The sequence below is a fragment of the Cebus imitator genome, unplaced genomic scaffold, assembly GCF_001604975.1.
Source record: "Cebus imitator isolate Cc_AM_T3 unplaced genomic scaffold, Cebus_imitator-1.0 Scaffold148, whole genome shotgun sequence".
In the NCBI taxonomy this organism is placed as follows: Eukaryota; Metazoa; Chordata; class Mammalia; order Primates; family Cebidae; genus Cebus; species Cebus imitator.
Window position 1 is genome coordinate 1,474,187 of NW_016107463.1, and position 12,356 is coordinate 1,486,542.

General features: G+C 42.7%; 1 protein-coding gene and 1 long non-coding RNA gene across 4 annotated transcripts in view; one reads left to right on the forward strand and one right to left on the reverse strand.

The window, feature by feature from the left end:
- The window catches only part of LOC108314133, a 9,751-nt gene extending 7,657 nt beyond the window's left edge, over nucleotides 1-2,094 (forward strand). Inside the window, exon 3 of the long non-coding RNA XR_001829363.2 lies at nucleotides 416-2,094. This is a non-coding gene — a long non-coding RNA (uncharacterized LOC108314133). The remainder of the gene's footprint in view (nucleotides 1-415) is intronic.
- LOC108314132 (glutathione S-transferase A3) overlaps nucleotides 1-12,023 on the reverse strand; it is a 15,618-nt gene extending 3,595 nt beyond the window's left edge. The window contains exons 1-7 of one of the 3 annotated variants that reach the window (XM_017542870.2): nucleotides 11,839-12,023; nucleotides 9,539-9,643; nucleotides 7,499-7,550; nucleotides 6,195-6,327; nucleotides 3,509-3,650; nucleotides 1,365-1,496; nucleotides 220-503 (exon numbers count right to left, since the gene is read on the reverse strand). In XM_017542870.2, coding sequence (XP_017398359.1) covers nucleotides 381-503; nucleotides 1,365-1,496; nucleotides 3,509-3,650; nucleotides 6,195-6,327; nucleotides 7,499-7,550; nucleotides 9,539-9,625 — 669 coding nt within the window. In that variant the 5' untranslated portion in view covers nucleotides 9,626-9,643; nucleotides 11,839-12,023 and the 3' untranslated portion in view covers nucleotides 220-380. Of the gene's footprint in view, nucleotides 1-219; nucleotides 504-1,364; nucleotides 1,497-3,508; nucleotides 3,651-6,194; nucleotides 6,328-7,498; nucleotides 7,551-9,538; nucleotides 9,644-11,838 lie in introns of those variants that run through there. The other 2 variants (XM_037743601.1, XM_017542871.2) reach the window with 2 other exon arrangements.
- Between the last annotated feature and the right edge of the window lie 333 nt (nucleotides 12,024-12,356).

Below are 12,356 nucleotides of genomic sequence, written 5' to 3' on the forward strand. Positions count from 1 at the left end.
GGGTTTCACCATGTTGGTCAGGCTGGTCTTGAACTCCCGACCTCAGGTGATCCACCCGCCTTGACCTCCAAAGTGCTTGGATTACAGGCGTGAGCCACCATGACCGGCTCTTACATTTTCCATTTTTACTAAAGTTTTAATTTTAAGAAAGAGACAGGATAGGAGGAGATAGAAATCTGATTTCATATCCGATCCTAATGAAAAGGCTTAAATTTTAACTAAGTCGGCAAATAGGAGTTTTTTATTATTTAATTAGCATATAAGTGGAAAGAGTTCATAAGCTTCACAATAGGCACAATCAACAGTTAGGTAAAGCACTTTATTGTTGCAAAGCTTTAGAATATTGGCCTTGCATATGCTTGGCCTCCATGGCTGCTTTATTAAAACTTGAAAATCTTCCTTGCTTCTTCAATAGATTTTGCATTTGTAGGAGGCTTCCTTTGGCTGCCAGGCTGCAGAAACTTCCTCACCGTGGGCAGGTTGCTGATTCTGGTTTTCAGGGCCTGTAATTCACAAAGCACAGCCTCAGAGTGAAGCTAAGGGCTGACATCACCGTTAACACCACCCAGGGAATCTGAGCCCTCCTGCCAAAGACCAAGTGAGTCCCCTCCATCAGCAGCAGTATGGAGGCAGAAACAGATACGCAGTGAGAAATGAAGAGAAGAGGAAGAACATGTAGCTCGCTAGCATTTTCCCCAAAGATGTCTTTAAGATTTTATTCAGTTCAGTCATCCCTAGCTTAGCCCTTACATATTAATACTGTAGATTTGTGGCTTTTGTGTAAGACAAGAAGATATCAACACAGGTCAGTCTCTAAGCAGAAGTGAAAATACGGAGAAAGGAGTTGGAAAGGAAAATAGTACAGAAAATGTTAAAGACAAACCATGGGACCGCTTTTTCCCACTGAGAGACACAGTGTGCGGGGCCGTGTGTTGAGAGGACTGTGCAGAGAGGAACACAACGTCCAGCAGCACAAGCCAGAGCCCAGGAAGGAACCAGATGGCAAGGGCCCTGCTCAGACACACTCAGTGTGGAAACACAAGGACACTCCTGAGATAAAGGGCATCACAGAGAACTCAGGGACAGGCTACAGAGGAAGGGGGAGGAATATGCTGGGCCCTGGGTCCTTTCCGTGATAAAAGGCAAAATACTCTTCATGGGGTAGCATGTCCCAGAGATTTCCCTGCTATAACAACAGTTTTTTCATGCCTCCAAATTGGGGCCAGGAAACTCATTTTGGAGACCTGAGAGCACTGAAGGCCTAAAAAAGGCTAGGGTCAGAAGATGACTGGTCCAAAGGCCCAGATACTAGATCCCAAGATGGGAGATGTGGGGTTGCCTCTCTGGGTGGTGAAATGGGTCACCTGCAGCAGAGGGAAGCTGAAGATAAGGCTGGGGTCAACCTCTTCCACAAAGTAGAGAAGTTCCACCAGCTGAATGTCAGCCCGGCTCAGCTTGTTGCCAACAAGGTAGTCTTGTCCATGGCTCTTTAACACCTGGAGAATTTGAGGAATCAGATCAGGAACACATGTGCAATCAGGCTGGGTCCCTGCTTCTCCCTGAGTCTTTCCAGCCTGACATTCCCACCTGTGTTGCCTAACTGAGTGACATAAAGGTCCAGGCCTTTGTTTATGTTCCCTGATTGAGGGAGGGAGCAAGAATGTGGCTCTGCTCACTCCTCCGTTGGAGCCCAGGCTCCCATTTTCTCTTCTCATTCCACATCACTGTGGCGTCCACACCACCCACCCAGCTTGCCTCTTCCACATGGGCCAAGGGCTTTACACCTGCCTCTGCATGTTCCGTCTGCCCCACGCCCTCCAGCGCGCAGTCCTGACATTTAGGATGCGGCTCTACTCTGCTCTCTCCCTCTCCAGTCTCCCTTGGGCAGCAACTCCACCTTCATGACAGCTCTCTTCCCCCAGGAGTAGGCTATTTCAGAGTCTTCACTTCTCCATATGTTCCATAGACTCAACAGCAACCTCTAGTGTGATTAAGAGCTTTCCACAGCCCACGTTCTACTCACAAACATACAATTTTTTTGAACAGAGAATTCTGTATTGGGGTCTAGTAAATTGAAATTTTGCTGGAAAATTATAACGGGAATAAGTGGTATCAATTGTTCTGCCAAGTTTATTTTCATAAAATGCCTTGTCTGCTTTCCTCATTTCCTGCTCTATCTCCCTGGGATCTGAAGTAAACTTGGGTGAACTTGAATTCATCATCTTTCTTGCAACATCAGCTCTGACTATTAACCTGCACTGTTATAATCTGTAAGCTGAAGCATCTAGGAGTGAACTACGCTGATGTCTGCAACTTACTTTAAAATGCGTCTAAGGCAGGGTGCAGCGGCTCATGCCTGTAATCTCAGCACTTCGGGAGGCTGAGGGGGCAGATCACGAGGTCAGGAGTTCGAGACCAGCCTGGCCAACCTGGTGAAACCCAGTCTCTACTAAAAATACAAAAATTAGCTGAGTGTGGTGGCACGCACCTGTAATCCCAGCTACTTAGGAGGCTGAGGCAGGAGAATCACTTGAACCCAGGAGGCGAAGGTTGCAGTGAGCTGCGATTGTGCCACTGCACCACAGCCTGGGTGATAGAGAAAGACTCCATCTCAAAAAAAAAAATGCATTTATTTTTTATTTTCATAAAAATGCATTTATTTTTTATTTTCATAAAATGACTTGTCTGTTTTCCTCATTTCCTGCTCTATCTCCCTGGGATCTGAAGTAAACCTCTGGGCAGGCACGGTGGCTCACACCTGTAATCCCAGCACTTTGGGAGGCCAAGGCGGGAGGATCACCTGAGGTCGGGAGTTCGAGACCAGTCTGACCAACATGGAGAAGCCCTGTCTCTACTAAAAATACAAAAGTTAGCCAGGTGTGGTGGCGCATGCCTGAAATCTCAGCTACTCGGAAGACTGAGACAGGAGAATCACTTGAACCTGGCAGGCAGAGGTTGCGGTGAGCCAAGATGGCGCCATTGTATTCCAGCCTGGGGAACAAGAGCAAAACTCCTTCTCAAAGAAACAAAAAACAAAAAGCAAAAAACTTCCTCTGCATCCCACAATCGCTCTCTTTTTAAGAAATACTCATCTCTGAAACACTACAATATTCTGTGGTTGGGAAATTGGTCTCCTGTCTTCCTACGAGGTGCCAGAATATTTTCTGGTGGATCGCTTTCATCACGTTCATCTTCAAAGTCTGTGTTCCATAGACTCAACAGCAACCCCTAGTGTGGTTCAGAGCCTTCCACAGCCCATGTTCTACTGACAAACATAAAATTGTTGAATAGAAAATTCTATATTGGGGTCTAGTAAATTGAAATTTTGCTGGAAAATTGTAACTTGGGGATAAGTGGTATCATTGTTCCTCCAAGTCTATTTTCATAAAATGCCTTGAGAGTCAGAGTGCTGCATTGGTGTTCAGGAAGTCTCACAGGAATGCCCAACCACTATTTTTCTATTGTCCTCTAAACTCAATGCCCCAAAATGCTGAAGAGCTTCACTTACTTTTTCAAAGGCAGGGAAATAGCGATTTTTTGTTTTCTCTTGGATCAAGGCAATCTTGGCATCTTTTTCCTCAGGTGGGCATAAGGGCAGAAGAAGGATCATTTCATACAAATCTGCCATACCTTCTGTATACATATCAATCCTGAAAGACAAAAACAACCAAAGGGTCAAATGCCTCTTGCTGTAGATTTTATAGGTATATAAAAACCTAAGAGAATAGAGTCTCAGGTGATGGCAAAGTAATTCACCTCCAGTGGGTGCTGTTTATATTCTAGATATTATACTCTGATTTTTGCATGTATATTGGCCTTCCTTCTTTCCTTCCTCCCTCTTTTGCCCAGTCTAGAGTGAAGCTGTGAGATCTTGGCTCATTGCAACCTCCATCTCCAGAGTTCAAGCGATTCTCCTGTGTGAGCCTCCTGACTAGCTAAACACGCACAGCTAATTTTTGTATTTTTAGTAGAGATCGGGTTTCACCATGTTGGCCAGGGTGGTCTTGAACTCCTGACCTCAGGTGATCCACGTGCCTTGGCCTTCCAATGTGCTGGGATCATAGACATGAGCCACCAGGCCTGGCCGACATTTATTTCTTAAAACTAGCTATTGAGGTAGATAGATCTCTAAAATTGTTCTTATGCACATGACCAAATATAGGTACAAACAGCATCAATGACCTGTCTACAGTCACAGTCATAAGAGAAATTGGTGGAATCACTGCCATTAACCACTGATGCTGTGCCGGGATTTTCCATGTCTATTGTGGTTTGTTCTATACATAACTTAGTGTGAGTCAAATGGCCAAAGACCTGCCTCCTGAGTAATCCTAAGAGAGTCCCTGGCACAGCCATCTCAGCCATGTTCCTCACCCTCTCTCATCATTTTACACCTCCCAGATCCACTTCTATGCCCAGTATTAGCAGTTTTTCCAATTACTCCTGTGAAACGTAATTCCACAGCCATCTCCGTGTGCTGTTGCCTGGCTCTGGCCTTGTGTGCCTTACTTGACATCCAATCTAAAAGATCGTCTTCCTTGGTGAAATTCTTTATATAGTCACAACCAGGACATATTTTAGAAGAACTTTTTTTTTCTTTTTTTTTTTTTTGAGACGGAGTTTCGCTCTTGTTACCCAGGCTGGAGTGCAATGGCGCAATCTCGGCTCACTGCAACCTCCACCTCCTGGGTTCAGGCAATTCCCCTGCCTCAGCCTCCTGAGTAGCTGGGATTACAGGCACGCGCCACCATGCCCAGCTGATTTTTTGTATTTTTAGTAGAGACGGGGTTTCACCATGTTGACCAGGATGGTCTCGATCTCTTGACATCGTGATCCACCCGCCTCGGCCTCCCAAAGTGCTGGGATTACAGGCTTGAGCCACTGCGCCCGGCTGAACTTTTTTTTCTTTTGTGTTAACTGGGTTTTCCGCAGTACTTTTAAAAACAATAGTTTTATTAACATACAGTCACATATTATAGTTGTCACCCTTTAAATTATACTATTCAGTGACTTTTAGTGCATTTACAGAATTCTGCAAATATCATTGCACTCTAATTCTAGAATATTTTTATCTAATTCTAGAATATTTTTATCATCCTGATAAGGACATCTGTACTCATTCAGTATTCATTTTCCCCAAGCCCCAAATAGCTGCAGGCAACCACTAATCTACTTTCTGCCTCTATGGGTTTGAATATTCTAGACATTTCATACACACAATCCTACAATATGTGGCCTTCTGTGTCTACTTTATTTTACGTAACATGTCCTTAAGGCTCAACTATCTTGTAGCACGCATCAGTACTTCTTTTCTTTTCATGACTAAATATTGTTCCATTGCGTGGCTAAGGCACATTTTGTTCCTCCATTTATTGGTTCATGGAGATTTGGGTTATTTCTACTTTCTGAATACCATGAAAATTGCTGTTATTTGCACTATACATTTATGTACAAGATTTGGTGTGGAGGTATTTTGATTCTTTTGGTGATTTACCTAGTAGAGGAATTGCTGGGTCATTGGTAACTCTACATTAAACTTTTTGAAGAACTGCCAGTAGTTTCACATGGGATGTTATTTGGAATCTGGCAGCCCTATCACAACAGCAAGGAGACCCCGTGGCTTTGCTGGTTTTCAATAAATCTGGCTGCCTTGGCCTTGAATCAATGTGTCAAGGTAACCCCAGAGTTCTGGGTGCCAGCCTCTACTAGCCTTGCTCAAGTTGACCAGTCCATATAATGGGCTGGTAATTTGGGTTCCTGGTCATCATTCTTGGATTTACTGGGACTTGAGATTCAGCCCCTTTGCAGCCTTCCTTCCCCAGTCCTTCATCTAGACTCCCAAACAGTCTATGCTTGTCCTAAGCTGTTGACTGAAGTCCAGCCTGTGAAGGCCTGAGCACCTGGAATCATGATTTGCACCCTCCTCAGTTCATGGTTCATCCGTGTTTGGAAATCACCATCAGGTGCTGGATCCATGGACTGCATCCTCTTCTAGAATCACCCTCGCCTGAACCCACCCCATGTTCATTGTTCCCTCATCTCCATGGGACTCTAAAATACTGGATCTCGGCATACATGCCCAAGACCCAGCCTGCTGCTGGTCATAATGCCCCTGCCATGGTCCCACCCACTCAAGGAAGGACCTAAATCACTCTGTGCTCTCTGTTGATGGAAGAACAGAAAATATACCGTACAGGGCTCTCTCCTTTATGTCTTTCCCATAGAGGTCGTATTTGCTGGCAATGTAGTTGAGAATGGCTCTGGTCTGCGCCAGCTTCATCCCGTCAATCTCAACCATTGGCACTTGCTGGAACATCAAATACCCATCTTTAGAAAGAAAGAAAGTAAAAAAGAGCATGAAATTTCTATGAATCCCACTCCTTCAGGATGAAAAGATGGTGATAAAATGAAAATGAAATTATTGCCTATTAACCTCCAAAATGAAATAACATTTTGATTTTAGCTTCCTGTAGTTCTTTTTCTATCTGATTTCTTTCACCTTTTTTTTTTTTTTTTTTGAGACGGAGTTTCACTCATGTTACCCAGGCTGGAGTGCAATGGCGCGATCTCGGCTCACCGCAACCTCCGCCTCCTGGGTTCAGGCAATTCTCCTGCCTCAGCCTCCTGAGTAGCTGGGATTACAGGCACGCACCACCATGCCCAGCTAATTTTTTGTATTTTTAGTAGAGACAGGGTTTCACCATGTTGACCAGGATGGTCTCGATCTCTTGACCTCGTGATCCACCCGCCTCGGCCTCCCAAAGTGCTGGGATTACAGGCTTGAGCCACCGCGCCCGGCCCTCTTTCACCTTTTAGCCTGTTACTTCATTTATGGTTTTTATTCCCCATTCAGATACATAATAGGTCCCTTATATTTTTCTTGTGTTGATTTATGTTCATGATATTTTAGGAAAAAATTGAGACAGGTTACAACGGGAGTACCAGGGAGATGTCATTTAAAATGAGAACTTCCCAGGCTAAGTCTCATGGTGTTCATGACTTTTAAGATTGGTTCTGAAACATGATTTTACATAGCGATCCCTTTCTGTGCTCTTCAAAACCTACGGCATTACTACAATATTACCGTGTCACATAACCCATGAAAGAAAACAACTCAAGGTGATGGCCATATCTATTTCTATTCTTTTCATCTTATTCATGCTCTTGTGTGTGCTTGGATGGGGAGGGCTGTGTGGGATCCCGAGCTGATGACTGCAGCTCATTCATGGTGCCTGTAGCATGAAAACAAGGAAAGGGCTTTCTCAGGGCACTGGAGATGCTTCCTCTGGCAAATACTCTGAGAGTTCTGGCCCTTTAGCTGGAGAGAGTTGCCAGACCTGCTCAGGAAGCCACATTCCTTCTGTTTTAACCACTTTCTCCCTCTCCACCACACCAGCTACCACCCTACACACACATAGGCATCGCCTGGTCTAAAATCTTCAACTGTACCTTCTCTACTAGATACCCTCATCAGAGGCACTTAGAGACTTGATCTTACCATTTCTTAACTTTTCCAAATCTTCTGCAGATTCTAGAAATTTCTCTTCAAACTGGAAACAGAAACAGTAAATGGGTTCTTGTTAGTCCATTCCATAGCACTGTAGACTTGTGAACTTGAATGGCCCCCATCTGGTACATAATTTGGAGAACATAAGATTTCTGAGTTTGGCAGGGTATACAGAAGAGGCTGGTCATGGCCGCTTGGAAATTTAGATTAGATCCCTCAAGAAAAGGGCATGGGTCAGAACATAAAACTGCTCAATTTTTTTTTTTGGAGACAGAGTCTCACTCTGTCGCCCAGGCTGGCGGACAGTGGTGTGATCACGACTCATTGCAGCTTTGATCTACCAGGCCCAAGTGGCCCTCCCACCTCAGCCACCTGAGTAGCTGTGACTACAGGCATGCACCACCACACCCAGCTAATTTTTTATTTTTATTTTGTAGTGATGAGGGTCTCGCTATGTTGCCCAGGCTCATCTTGAACTCCTGGGTTCAAGCAATCCTCCCCCATTGGCCTCCCAGAGTGCTGGGATTAAAGGTGTGAGCCACTGCTCCTGGCCTGCTTCATCTTTTCGTTTACTTCACCTTCCCACGACCTCACAAATGTCCATGATTAGAGAGGGAACGTCACTGGAGAAAAGGCACTGAGCCGCAGAGCTGACGTCTGGGTGACAGTGAGACAGGGTATCCATTTGTACAAAGATAACAAAGTCTGGAACTCTCCTTTCTGCTGCCGCTGGCACTTAATAGGTGCACATAAAAATAACTGTTGACTGAATATACTCAGTCTTGAACTGGAAGCTTGTTACAATGCACTCCCTCCCTGCTCTCATTGTGGTTTATAGTTTATGTTTAATGATACTTAGTTTCTTATGTATTTACCATTTTATTGTATAAAATTTCTCATATATATGAAAAATACACATTAAATACAACAGTCCTCTTTGTTTCAATCATCTATCTGCAATAATTATCAACCCAAGCCAGTCTTTCATTTGTATGTCCAGCTTTTCTCCTCCTCTGGTCATAATATGAAACAAATCTGAGATATCGTATTATCTCATCCTAAATACTTCAGTGTGTATCTCTGAAACTTAACAACTATGTTAAAACTAACAGAAATATCATACCTAAAATTACAAACAAAATCACACTAAAAAATTTAACAATAATTCTTTAGTATCTAATATTCAATCAATATTCAGGTTTCTAATTGTTATGTGTCATAAATTATATTTTATAATTTGTTTAAATCCTAATACAAATAAGGTCCACTCATTGTGATTAGTTTATGATTCCTTTACAAATATATTTTAGAGAGGCTGTGGTGGCTCATGCCTGTAATCCCAGCATTTTGGGAGGCCGAAGCAGGTGGATCACAAGGTCAGGAGTTCAAAACCAGCCTGGCCAAGATGGTGAAACCCTGTCTGTACTAAAAATATACAAATTAGCTGGGTGTGCTGGCGGGCGCCTATAGTCCCAGCTATCCGGGAGTCTGAAGCAGAGAATTGCTTTATTCTGGGAGGTGGAGGTTGTAGTGAGCTGAGATGTGCCACTCACTCCAGCCTGGGCCACAGAGCCAGATTCTGTCTCAAATATACATACATATGTATGATTCAACAACGGGAGTGTCTTCCTTCCTCACAGCAAGATTGTTTCCACCTGTGACTTTTGTCTGAGCGAGACAGGTCCAACACCAATGTGACTTCACATATATATGTTTGTGTATGTATATACATATATACATATACATAAACAAATATACATATATATGTATATTTATGTGCACATAAACATATATACATATATGTATATATATTTTTAATTGCTTATGTGTTATTTTTCATGTGCTTTTTGATGAATAGATTTTTAAAATTTCATTTGGTAAAATTTGTCCATTAAAAAAAAAATAACTGGGGATGTTTTTATTTAAGGCCAAAGTACTCACAGGTCATCAAGTATGGAAGTCTCCACCTTACTAAAATATTTTGATATAATCAATTAGGTCTAACTTAAGATGACCTAGCTCAGAACGTACCTCCACTCCAGCTGCAGCCAAGAGCCACCGGATGGGCTCCATTCTGCCCCGTGCATTGAAGTAGTGAAGCTTAGGCTTCCCCGCCATGGTATCAGTCCTTGTTTTCTTTAAAATGAATGAATGAACATATGAATAGATGAATGAATGAGTCTAGAGAAGCAAAATGAACTCTAGTATGTATGATTCAACAAGGAGTGTCTTCATTCCTCACAGCACAATTGTCTCCACCTGTGAGTTGTCTGCGCTAGATAGGTCCGACACCAATGTGACTTCACAGGGTCCCTCTGAGATTCTAAGGCTTTCCTGTATAAGACCTTTGTTTTTATTTATTTATTTTTACGTTGGTAATTATTCCAGGCACTACTGACTTGCGTTATGTTCCAACCTACGTGGTGACATCATGTGCCTTATAAAAACTGTATGTTCTACTGATATCTCTAGCTCTCCCCGCAAGACTTCCCAAGTTACAGAGCTAGAAGGGATCTAGCTAGTCCTTCCTCCAGGTTTATAATGAATATGTTGAACCTCCAAAGAGACTATGTGCAATTTGCCATTAAGCTAGTTATGTCAAAGTCTGGATTAGAACCTAGGTATTCTGACTTCCGTTTCTTCCTGTTATGTCTTATTATTGAATATACAGCATGCAGAAGTTATCATTTTCATTTCCCCCAGCCCTCAGACTGTGAGCTCCCGGGAAGCAGAGAAGTTCTCATAGACTTTAAACACAGTGCAGTGCATTGCTTAAAGTTCAGCCCATGCTTCATAGGGTATATAACACGGCTGGATTTCACAAGAGCAATCCTTTTTTGTTTGTTTGGTTGGTTTTTTTTTTTTTTTTTTTTTTTTTTTTTTTTTTTTTTTTTTTTTTTTTTGCCTTATAGTGTTCACTATTTTAGAATACGGTAGTGTAATTAAAAAAATAAACTAGGGCTGGCCATGGTGGCTCACCCTTATAATCCCAGCACTTCAAAAGGCTGAGAAGGGAAGATTGCTTGAGCTCAGGAGTTCAGGACCAGCCTAGGCAGTTAAATAAAGTCTCTATCAAAAAAAACAAATTAGCTGGGTTTGGTGTTCCACACCTGTAGTCCCAGATACTCGGGAGGCTGCGGCAGGAAGATCACTTTAGCCCAAGATGTTAAGACTGCATTGACCATGGTCACACCACTGCACTCCAGCCTGGGCGACAGAATGAGACTGTCGCAAAACAAAAAGCACACAAGAAAACCAAGCTAGAGTTATGACAGTGAAATAACCAATCCTGATTACGAAACCCAGCAATCTGCTGTTTAAAAAGAATTATCAAAGCAACAAAACTCTCCACATAGTAGTAATATGACTACGCAAAAAAAAAAATTTTTTTAATTGGGTAAGTGCTTTGGCAGGGTAGCCCAGGATAATACTTAATTTGGCAAATAGAAAGAATTTGTAGTTAGAAGGAATCTGCGTATTCTGCGGGACAGGGAATATGATAGCTGAAGAGGGGCGTATTATTGTTCTTAGATCCACTTACCTTATTACCCTAAAATTCCTATACATTTAGCTTCACGTGCAATTTTGAGACTTTAAACCCTGCTCACCCTTTGGTCTCAGATATATTGAACATGAAGGAAGAGGAGGAATAAGAGGCAGGAGAGGAAAAAAAGGGGGAGGAAGAAGGAGGGCAAAAAGAAGGAGAGAGGAAGGAGGAGAAGAAGGAAAAATAGGACGCTTCTTGGTGCTCAATCACAAAGTCACTTACATGAGCAATAAACTAATCTCCATAAAAATCAATGATGGAAGTGTAAATTTAGATCCTAATTGGTAAGCATGGATGACTGGTTTCCCATTCGCGAGAGCCAGTTCTAGAGGAATACAACCCTCCAGATTTTTTCCTTTTCATGGATTAAGTCATGTTCCCAAATGTGTGACACTGACAACTGTAAATCTAGTGTAATTGTGTGTTGACTCCTGTATGAATCACACAAATATATCCTTTTTAATAAACGGCTTTACCATAAGCAAACTTCTGCATGCGGCCTGGCACCCATAGAGTTGTGTTTTCAGATTGTCTACAATGGTATCACTCTAACTTTTCTCATGTTATTAAATTCATTGCTCTGGTTTTGCTCTTATATGGTTGAATATTATTTTTCTTTACGGACATGTCCTTCAGGAACTAACAATGCTTAAATTGTCTCCTGAGCACACAGAAAAGCAGCAAGAACATAAAGTACTCACACAAAGTCACACATGCAAAATTGCTTTTCTTAGTGAAGTAGATATGAGAACATTTATGAAGATTTTTTCAGGTCAGTACTAACCTAATCAGTCCAGCGGGTCTCCGTTCAGCTCCTCAAGGCCACCTCCTGACGTGTATGTTAGCTGCTTTAATACTAAGCCAACTCCTGCCTTCTGAGGGCGGTGGAGTCTAATTGGGAATGGCCACTCCCACACCTCTTTGGTCTCCAGAGTTCCGTGCTCTGCTAGGAAGGAAATGATAGCAATTCATTTCAAGGCTAGTCATAAGTACACAAAAAGAAGAGTTCAGATCTATCTGGCACCCTCAGAAGGTCACTGGGGACCAGTATCCTTTGAACACTGCTTAAGGAGGATCTTGTGAAATAAGCTGCCGATTTATGACAGAGGAGAAACATCGTGGGGAGAGGAGGAGAGTGTCACAGGAGGGCGGTGTCAGGAAAGGGGACTTGAGCAAGAGAATAGGGAGATTGCCTTCTAAATTTGTTTAAAAAGACTCAATTATAAATAATGTCACCAAGTTTTATAGGACCAAAGAATCTGGCTGAGTTGTCCTTGCCCTGGGCAGACAAAAGACTTCAGC